Raw genomic sequence first — 11204 nt, forward strand, 5'->3', positions numbered from 1 at the left:
CCTTAACGGTCCTAATAGGTAAGTATTAACATTTTTGTGTTACAGAGGAGGAATATGAGGTTCTGGGAGTTCAGATCCCAGAGGACAAAGGTATCGGTGTCACAGGTCAGAACTCTCTTGGCCAAGCACTACACACGGTCCCCATAGGCCAGGAGCCCGTGGAAGAAGGCGGGAAGTAGGTCTAGCAAACTCTGCATCGCCCAGTGTCGTGCGGCAGGGCCCGGCATATGGTGGGGGCCCGATGTGAGGTGGAACACAACACTGACAGAGTCATGCCAGGTCCCCGTGGGCCACAGGTCGAGGGGTGGGAGAGCGGCCACCTAGCCCAGGCTCCTCTTCACGGCGTGTGGGGCCTGCAGCTGAATGGGTCCCAGGACGACGTCCACCTTCTCCTGGTAGGAGCCTACGTCCCTCTTGGACCTCACGATGCAGCCTCTGCGGCAGCGGGAGAAGGAGTCGTCTGCCCTGCACACCACCATTTTACACTTCAGGTACACGGAGGGGAAGCGATTCAGGAAGTAGAAGGAACTGAATTTGAAGCGGACAATGCGAGGCGACGGCTGAGAGTAAGACTGGTAGGTTCTGTCCTTGGCACACCTGGAAGAAGAGAAAAGCAGCTTGTCAGCCCCAGGCTGCCTTCCTCAGGACACGCCTGGGCCAGGCATGCAACCCCTCGGCCTCCTCTAGGCCCGCGTTCTCTGCTGCTTCTTCCTTCCCTCAGAATGTGTGGTTCAGACATGGCCCCGAAGCCTCCAGGAAAATCCCAGTTCTGGCTCGTCAGCAGCATCTTAAAGCAGGAAATCAGCCCAGGGTCTCTGCATGGACAAGCAGGCCCTGGGTTGCACCATGGGTGCCCAGTGACCATGTGCTCAGTGGCCCTGGCAATCCAGGTGACCCGGGGAGGTCACAGGGCCCAGAGAGAAGGCGAGCAGCAGGAAGATGGCATTTCCTTTCCTTTCCTGGTCTCAGGGCCAGGAAAGGTGACACCTGGCTACTCTCTGGTATCTCTGGTGCTGCTCTCTCTCTGGGGCTGTGTCTCCTGACCTGGCTCGGGTGGCTGTACCTTCCACACCAGCCTGACTACGCTCAGCACCCCCTACTCCGATATTAACCACCTCCTTCTTCCCTCAGTTGCCTTGTCTCCACTGTGCTAGATGGAACATGACTTACGAATCCCCTGAAAGAGCTGTACTAAGATACAGATGAGGAGTGTCTCCCAGCTCCACCTCCAGCTGAGGAAGGAGCTTGCTGAACCCATGAGTATCTATCTCCTACTGTAGGATTTGGTGTGACCTAGCAAAGAGGAGAGCAAAGCAAGTGGCCCGTGGGGTTTGAGGCGGAGATTTTTGTGGTGGACGGGAGCTGTCACTAAGGCAGCCTGACTCTGCCTGGGAACGTGATCCAGAAGTTCCTTTCTCCACTTTCAGCACATTCTCTCATATATCATGTTCTTTTCCCCACAGGAGTCACTTTAGCAGCAAAGGTGAAAGAGAAAGTACCCAGAGCCTCGGCAGGAAGTAGGACAGTTATAAATGAGGTCAGGGTAACTCAAGGGCTGCTGGGAAATAACTGCATTTCCCACAAAACCACACAAGTCAGGGCGGTCTGTGTAGGCCAGAGCTCCAGAACCAGGCTGCACTTCAGAGCCACTGGGGGAAATTTTTACAAATGCAGATCCCCAAACCCCACCACAGACCAAATAAAGAGAATGTGCAGGTGGGGGCTGGGCATGGGTGTGTTTGAAGCTCCAGATTACTCTAAAGGGCACCCGGGTGGGTGATCTGGTTGATGGCCAGATGTAGCCAATGAGTCCCTGTTCTCCAGGTACAGCTGGGCCCACATCTACCCCCACATGCACATCCCCCTTTCCTGGGGGCATTGTGTTATCTTATATACATATTATGCCAGAATTTGGCCAAAAGGAATCTTTCAGCAGAGAAGAGCCAAATCACTCACTTGCGTTAATCTCAATCATTTGACGTAAATTCAAATGTCACCTTGTTACTATTTGTAGAAAGAGAATTTGGGTAAGCTTCTCTCCCATCTTTGCTGTCAAAGGGGTTGCTGTGAATTGAACCAACTGCATAAATGGAACAAGACCTTAGGCCTTGACACCTATTTACCAAATTGACACATATTCAAACTGTGCCTGCAAAGAGATGCTGTTTTTAGTATCTCAGGAAGGTATAAGATTTATCCTCCCAACCCTGATTCATAACAGAGCCCCTTAGCCCATCAGCACAATTTCTAAATTGTGCTTCTATGTGATTGTTACTGAGGTGCCAAGGTCAAATTATAGCCAAGGGGTGGCTGGGTGCCTCAGTCGGTTGAGCAGCCAACTTTGGTTTAGGGCATGATCTCATGGTTTGTGGGTTCGAGCCTCATGTTGGACTCTGCGCTAATAGCTCAGAACCTGGAACCTGCTTCAGATTCTGTGACTCCCTGTCTCTCTGACCCTCTCCTGCTCATGCTCTGTCTCTCTCTCTCAAAAATAAATTAATATTAAATTTTTTAAAAATAATTATAGCCAAGAAATGGTGTACACACCAATGGACAAAGACAAAAGAGTAGGGATGGGAGTTGCACATGCCAGTGCCCCAGGAGTCCTCTCTGAGCTCAGAAGAGGCAAATTCCACCTCATCAGAGTCCTGTCATCCAGGGAAGCAAGACTGTGGTAGAGAAGCCCAACCTGGGCACCAGTGACCCCAGCCTGGGCACCAATGGCCTCACCTCTGCATTTCTTGAGCTTGGTTAGAACCACCATTCTCAGCTGTTAGGTTAAAGGCTCCTTGCTGACCCCTGCTACTCACCTACCTTCCTTGTGGACCATCTGCTATGCCTGCTCTTTGCCCAGGGCCTATCTACCCCCCTCCCATCTCATCCTCCCAACAGCCTATGATGTGGGCATCACTATGCTCATCTGATGGGTGAAGAGAGTGGTTCAGGAGAGATGCGATTGCCTGTCCATGGCGATGCAGCTGGTACATGGCAGAGCTGCCATCTCAATCTCGATCTGCTGCAGAATCAAGGCTTTCCCCACTACACATGTCTTCTTATGGAGTTTGGTCATCTGGGTCAAAACCCAGTTACAGCCTAACCTGCATGGTGGTTACTGGTGACTCATTCACTTCTCCACACATCTGTCTCCCTGTCAAGAATGACAACCTGAATAGTTGGGTTGGAATTACTGGAACCGAAATCTGCATTCCTTGAAACTTCGGGCTACTCATGTTTGAATTGTCAGGTGAAGGTTGACCTTCACTCCATGAAGACATTCCTTACCCACTCCGGATAAGATCGTAAGTCAAAGATGTAAAGTCATTGGAATATGGAGATGCCACACAGGTATCCACAAACAAGGCCAAGGAGGTGTCAGAATGGAGGATCTCAGCTTGAAGGTACAAGTTCTGGTTCAGGTCCACATAGTATGGGCTGCTGGTCACAGGATATAAAAATGAAGAGGATGTATAAAAGGAAATGTTCACATCAAAATTGCTGTACTGCACTTCCTTGACCTCGATGGTGTCATTAGCAATGTACATAGTGTCAACCCAGGTGTTCTGGAGCATTCTGCAGCTGATATGAATGCGGAAGTCCTTCTTCCTCTGGATGATGGCATTTGGAGCAGCTGCTTTGAGGAAGTTGGAATAGGTGATGGTATCATTATCAACCTGGGAGAGGAAGACAGGAGAACAAAGTCAGGCAAGTGTCACTTGCTAAGGGAAGCTCATTGCTGATTTGGGTTACAATGAGAGGGAAGTGACTCAGCCAGACTTCAAAACCCTCCCAGGACCACATAGAGAAGGCACATCACTACTGCCATGGCTCCCATTACCTGGGCCAGGCAAGCTGCTTAACTAGCAGAACTCCTTCCTTTCACACAACTCCCTTCCTCTGCCATGTGATGGGGTCTACCGTGTGGGCCAGGTGTTGGGGCTTCCTGGGGCTTCCTGGGAGCTGCTCCTTATGGGAAGATAGGTATGTCTGGATGACCTCTTGCCATGCTGCACAACTCCATGGCTCAGGGCCTTTCATTCTGGCTTTGCTTTATTCTCACCATGGCTGGGAGAAACCAAGGGAGGTGACTATGTACTTGGGGGAAGGGCTGGTGGATTAGATGTCACTGTACTGTTTGGATGGCTTAGTAGCTATTGCAGCTCTGAGGCTGCCAGAACTGGAAGTGATCTCTGGGGTAGGGGCTCCCCCAGAGGCTCAGGTAGACAATTGAATGGGATGCAACAATGGTGCCACACTATCCTGTCACACTCTGCTTTTCCATTTCCCATACCCCAGGACTGCTTCCTACTGTGCCTTTTACCAAGCAGCAAATTCATAGGAATGTTGGTCTCTCATGCTGTTTGATGTGCCTAAGACTGACCTTCTAAGGATGAGAGTCTTGCACCCACTGGTCTGTGAGCATCTCAAGGAAAAAAAAATGATGTTATCAGGTATCATCACTTGCATGGTGTTACCAATACTACCAGCATCAATAAAAACCATGGAATGAATGAAAGGCACAGGGGACAGGGGACAGCAAAAGTACTGTCATGAATGAAGAATAGGGCCCAGATGGCCAAGAAGACACAGATAAATGAGGTCCTCTGGCTGCTTCACGGTCATGATCACCTGGCCCCAAGCGAGGTGAGCACAAGCCAGTCATTGCCAGGCAGAGACAGGGGTAACACTTCCCCTCCTGGTGTTACAATGGTCAGAAGCAAACCTCATTTTGCTAGCCAAGTATGAATTCCCACAAGCCACAGGTGATTTTGCAAGAACAAGCACAAAAATAACACTATGGTGGCTTAAATAGAAGTCCTAAAATGTGAGGCTAAATTACTCTTCAAAAAAAATAAAAGAGGTGTGCCACATAGTCACATTTAGTCATGTACCCTGTCCAGAACAAAACCTAGATCCTGGCCATCTGGGAGTTTAAGCAAGTTCTCTGCTGCAGCCAGCACTTGTATGCCTTAAATATCATTGTTCTTCAGAACAGAGTGTGTTGGGGGGCACTTGGTGGCTCAGTTGGTTGAGCATCTGACTCCTGACTTGGGCTCAGATCATGATCTCAAGGTTCGTGAGTTTGAGCCCCGCATCAGGTTCTGTGCTGACAGTGTGGAGCCTGCTTGGGATTCTGTCTCTCCCTCTCTCTCTCTGCCCCTCCCTCACTTGTGCACACATGCGCATGCTCTCTCCCAAAATTAAAAAAAAAAAACAAAACAGAATGTGTTGGAAAGGCTTTCATTTCATGCCTGCATTGCAGAACTCAACTGAATTTGTCCCTTCCAGAAAAACATGTGAAAAGAGAAAATTTTAACAAGTAATTTAAAGTGTTTTGTCACCCCTAGAATCCATCCTTCCCCTCCTTTTCCTTTTCTCCATTGGGTGGCTTGGGAGGTCTCTGCAGCCCCAGACAGCAGGAGAGTGCCAGAACCCCCTGGACTCAGGTGTGGGGAAGGCGTCCTTCAGTGGGGCCGAGAGACCTCATCTATTTTATGCCCACCATCCATGCATGGAAAATACACTATATTTTCTAAAAATAATTTTAAAATAAAGAATTGGATTTATATTTGAGTGCAAGTGTTTGTCAAAAGAAACCATATAGATGTCACACGATTATTCCTTCAGGGACAAGCTGAGGTGTCTTCAATTTCACTCCCTACACCGAAACCAAAGTTTTCTTAGAATTCACATTTGTCCCTGACTTCTATGGTCAAGCTAAATTCTGAATCCATTCCAAGCAATGACTGTGGAGTGCAGGTTTATTTCTTGATCATAAAAATCAGTTCTGATCTTATATTACAAGTCATTAGTAGATATCTGCTCAGTTTGGAAGGAACTCACTATGTAATGGGGAGTCTTGCAGATAAGTCAACTGCTATTGCCATGAAGACTCAGACTCTTTCAGACTGGCATCCCTCTCCTATGGTGGGGAGACCTCACCTATTCAGACACACAGCCCACATTTGTCAGACACCGTGTGCCATCCCACCTTTGAATCCTGGCTCTGCAGTTCATGACCATGTGGCCTCGGGCAAGTGGCTTTACTTCTGTAAGCTTCTGTTTCCTCATGGTTATGTGGGAATAAAAGTTGCCCCGAGAATTTCAAAAGTCATTTAGAATTTAGTTCAGTTGCTGGCATACAGATTAGGGGTTAATAATCTGATTATAAAGGGTTGGGCACCCCTGGGAGTGGCAAAGATGAATAAAACATTGGCTCTGCCCTGAGGCACTCAGCCCAGTAGGGAATGCAGGCATTGAAATAAATGGAGGAATGAGAATGTAGCACGCATTGCCCACCACCAGCCAACTTGGAAGATTCAGCACTGGCCTGTTGCTTAGGTGCCTCCTAATGGAGATGAAGGAACATTGATGAGGTGGCCCAGATGTCAGAGTCTCCAAGCTACACATTTGGAACCAGGAAAGATAATCACCTTTGGTGCACTGACTCCCACTGATTAAACTCATGGAAAACCAGAATCCAACACAATTAAATTATAGGGCAAAGTATAAAAAGCCAGGTTGACTAGAATGTTTACGTGGCATGAGTGATATGCACCTTTCTCTGCATGTAGGTCTCCCTGACCCACTCGGTTCATCTCAGAAGGAGAGCTGGTGTCTGTAAGAACTGAGGAAAAGGAGCCAGTGTCTATAAGGTCTAAGGAAATGGCTACATTTAGACCCTTGGGTCTAGGTGCCCACTCATGGCTGACAGGCCAATTTGTTTGGCTAAATGACCGTCCTCTTCCTCTCCCACTGTTTCTTATGTATCAAAGGATCAGGAATGACCTTGTCAGTTAATGAGCAGCATCTTCTCGGTGCCTAACCTGCTAGTGGCTCACAGCAAATGCTTGTGAATGACAAGTTGACACTCTCTGAATGTGTGTGTGTCACACACATTGTATATATTCAAGCATTTCTGTTGTGTGTTTACTGCAGTCTGAAGCCACATAAAAACATTTGCACTGTGCCTCTTCCCTGACAGACAAAATCTTGAAATCATTGCTTAGGTGTCAGCCCAACATTCAGAACTTAGAATATATAATTTAAAATGAGTTTGTGTAAAATTAAATGCAATCATTGTAAGTGTGCCATTCTGTGAGGTTTAACAATCAGCACAACCACAAGACACAGAACATTTCCATGAACCAAAACAGCTCCTTCCTGCCCTTTTACAGGCAGTCCCCTCCAATGATGGCTTTCCATCCTTCACTTATTCTCCATTTCTGAATTTTATAGACACAGAATCAAAGATCAGGTATGCCTGTGCGGCTGGCTTCTTTCACTCAGTGTGAGGCTTTTGAGATGCACAGAGTCTGGCATTTGTCCTACCATCTCTTGGCCAAGTGGTATTGGGCAACTCGCTTGACTCCTTGAAGCCCAACCTCCTTATTTTTAAAGTTGGTTGATGATAAGACAACCACTTGATGGGGATTTGGGGAGTGTGACATGGGCCAATCCCAATGTCTGGTCCCCAGTAGGACAAGCAACCATCCAGTTTGCTCAGGATTGAGGAGTTTTATGGGATATGGGACTTGGCCATGTTGAAATCTGCAAAGGCCCAGGCAAACCAAGACAGTGGGCCACCCTAGATGGTGACAGCTCAGCACATGGTAGCTGCGGAGGCTGATTTACTGTGAAGCTAATAAAGGGCTCCCCACATGCATGGTTTCTTCCAAGGCCTAACAGTGAGTTGGCACAGCCATATGTTTTTACGAGATTTATGAAAGTTTGTGTTTTTCTGTTTAGTGAGGCACCCAACCCTCTCACCAACCCCAATTCCAAACTCCATAAGCTTCAGGCCTAATGAAACCTGGAGCTGCCCCTGGGAGATGCTATGGTCATTGTTGATGTGAGTAGCAACCTGCCATGTACCTTCTATGCCCGACAGGGTGGGGAAAACAGGGTGCTGAAGGAAATCTCCTTCCTCATCCTTACATTTGGAAGTAGCTGTAGCTACATCATGGCACCAATCTTCACCCTGATTATACTGGTTATAGCATCAAGAATTCAAGAAAGATAGCATACATCATTTTAAGAAAGATTACTCAGCAGGAGAAAGAGTAGAAAGCTTTAGGCTTACCTGCTTGATGGTGCCACAGCCTGAGTAGGGAATTGTGAATGTCACCTGGCTGGCCGTTATCTGGGGCTGACACTGGTAGATTTCATTCCAGCTGGGAATGACAAGGTCTTTGGCAGAGTAGCCCAGGGACTGGAGGTAGCTCCTGCTCACGGTGGCTTGCATGTGGTTTGGCAGACAAAGCAGCTCTAGTGTCCAAGGGCAAACAACAGAGGCAGTCAGAATCTCAGCAAGCCTGCCAGGCACTCCTCCCATAGAAAGGTGCAGAGACCAAGATGGTGGCTAAAGACAGTCCACATCGGAATAGGCTTCATCTCAACCCCCCAGCTGCCCCATGACTCAGGTCAGTGTCATTCTTGCAAGACCCCTTTAAAGGGCACAGGGACTTGGGATTCCCCTGATGGAGAAATGGAGGCAGGACATGAAATGAGTAAAATGTTTTTGCCAACCTGCCATTTATCCATAATGCTCCATTTGAATGGCTGGGATACGGAACAGGTCAATGCTAGAAATCCCAACTGCAAAAGAGAGCTTGGATATCACCTTGCCCAATCCCTAAGCCAATCTGTAAATCAATCCATTTAACCGTTCAAGTCATGGCCATTTGGTGGAAGTAGCTGAGTGACTGGTTCAGTCCATCTTTAGATAACAGCCAAATGTGCTGTCTCAGAACATAGTCACAGTGGCCACAAGGTCACCTGTGTCCTTGGCACAGATATCTCACCATGTGCTGAAAGTATGACCTTGCATCTTCCATTTAGTCTCTGATGACCATAGTAAGGCCACCATACTGCCCATCAGCCAATTCTGGCCCTTGACCTCATTTCTGGGCAGCCAGAGTCCCAAGACCACTGCTCTTGGAAACTCCCAGCACCAGATAAGCCTCAGTGACCTGACAAAGCTGCTCTAATTTCTTATTTCACAACCACAGAAGGGTTGAGCAGCAGAAGGGCCTCAGAGGTGCTCTTGACAATGAGCCCTCACAAGGGGACTTACTGGTGCTGTCATTGGAAGGACTGGAATAGTAGTCGACCTGGAAGCCCTTCCTCGTGATGCTGCCATCACTGACGAAGCGAATGGACATGAAGTTTGAAGAGGAAGTGAAGGAGCCCCTGGCCCCATCACAAACACGGGCAATCAGAGGGGAGCTGTGGTAGGGGCCATCGAATACTTCAATATAGTCGTAGTTACAGCCACTTTCAAGCCTGCAGGGACAGAACACAAGAGTTTTGGCTTCAATTTCGACCAGGAGTTAATGTAGGTGGTCAGACTTCAGTGACGGGGCTGCACCTTGTGCCAGAAATGGTGACTTGCTGAAAATAATAGCTGAAAATAATACAATGACATTGACCTTCCGGTGACCTCCATGGATCTTAGTCTTGCCTTTTGGGGTCACATATATGAATCCACAGCCCCTCTCCTGACACCCATTTCTTTGTATCATGAAAGGAAGGGATCAGAGCCTGCTTTAGACTGTTTCTTCAATCAAACAGACCCTGGTTTCCCACAGAATAATATAAATATTCATGAATTCCTAGTGACAGAAATAAATAACTGAACATAAATATTGGGCAAGTCAAACATCTCTGAAGTTTAGGTGATCAAGCTTCCTCCAGAGGATTGCATGGGCTTTAAGTACAGTGTCTGAAATCAAAAATGAATTATAATGACGAGGAAATTAAAATAATATTTTTTGCAAAACTCCAAATGAGCTTCCAAGTCAGAGATTCTCAAGGCCACCACAACCAAAAAGCCAGAGAGAAAACCATTCTGCTCAGCAATGGCTGTTACAGAAGAAATTATGGTACCCTCCTTCCTGACTCTAGAATACTTCTGCATGGTCACCCCCTCCTTGGACCAATCATGTATTAATGTGGCTTTGATGTTGTCTCCTCTACTTAAAACAGTGATTCCCACTCTTCACTGAGTGAGGAACAGATAAACTAATCTCTGCAGTAGTGACTTCTCCACTTCTGCTTGACCCCCAGAACTCATCCCAAAAAAGGAGGGAGTGGAGAGAAAAGTGTTAAAAAAAAAAAAACTGGGGTGGTTGATAGGATTCTCTGTGTTACTATTGCTCCAACAATCATCCCTCCCATTGGATAATATTTTCCAAGTATTTTCTTTCTCTCATATGACTTTCCCAGCAGCCAGAGAGGAAAGGAAAGCAGGTATTTTATTCCTTTGCTTTGACTCAGGTTCAGGAAGATTAAGCGACTTCCTGTGGTCACATAGCAAATTAGTGACAGACCTGGGACTTTAAGCCAGGGCTCTTGTCCTGGCTGTCCCTCCACAGCTGCCTCTGTGCTGGGTAAGCAAATTGAACCCATAAGATAAAATGTCAAGTGGGCACATCATTCCCGAAGGGCTAGGTGCCATTTGTTCTGTCCTGAAATATCCACAAGGCACCCTGCACACTTACTGGACATCTCTGAAGACAACAGTCACACGGTAGTTGTTTTGGACCTCAATGTCCCACAGGCATCTGGCGTTGTTTGGATAGTTCCCAGGATAGAACGGGCTGGAAAAGTGCCCTGATGATTGGGACAGGAAGCCTCCACAGGAATAATTTGCTGTGGGGATGAAACAGAAACGTTGAGGACCCCCAGAGCCCACAGCACAGTTACCTGGGGGAGATTTTTAATCAACTCCTTAGACAGAAACCCAACAGGAGGTGGCCTAGACCCAGACTGTCCAGGGAGGCTCCCCCCAAACCCTGCCGCCCCACCTGGTCACTGAGGGTAAGGAGAAGAGGATTTCTCAGAGAGCCCAGAACTTACTGTTTGGGTAGGTGACGCTGTGAACTGGAGCTGTTGACAAAGAGAAAAGATAACAATCAGTTTCCTGGCATCGCGAACACGGTTGTTGAGTGCTCGCTGGCTCTGTGCAGAAATGTGCCAACTCTGGGTTCACAGCCAAATGCTGGATACTTGCCCTGAGGGAGCTCACAGCTTGGCGGGGGGGAGGGGGGGGACGGGAAAGAGCAAATCCCAGCATAGCAGGATGGGGCTGTGATCAGGGTAAGCCCAGGACATGGTGGGAGCCCAGAGCATTGGCTCTTGATCCAGACTGAGCAGAGGAAAGAGGGCAGGTAATTTTCCAGTGTTGGGGGGGGGGGGGGGGGGGA

General features: G+C 48.0%; 1 protein-coding gene across 1 annotated transcript in view; it reads right to left on the minus strand.

The window, feature by feature from the left end:
* The window catches only part of LOC144226618 (scavenger receptor cysteine-rich domain-containing protein DMBT1-like), a gene marked incomplete at its 5' end in the record, with an annotated part of 18874 nt that continues 7670 nt past the window's right edge, over nt 1-11204 (minus strand). Inside the window, 7 exon segments of the mRNA XM_077758415.1 lie at nt 1-347; nt 350-597; nt 3283-3671; nt 8081-8265; nt 9074-9282; nt 10500-10650; nt 10858-10887. Of these exon segments, the coding sequence (XP_077614541.1) occupies nt 271-347; nt 350-597; nt 3283-3671; nt 8081-8265; nt 9074-9282; nt 10500-10650; nt 10858-10887 (1289 nt within the window).

This window comes from Crocuta crocuta, unplaced genomic scaffold (genome assembly GCF_008692635.1).
Source record: "Crocuta crocuta isolate KB4526 unplaced genomic scaffold, BGI_CrCroc_1.0 scaffold1063, whole genome shotgun sequence".
In the NCBI taxonomy this organism is placed as follows: Eukaryota; Metazoa; Chordata; class Mammalia; order Carnivora; family Hyaenidae; genus Crocuta; species Crocuta crocuta.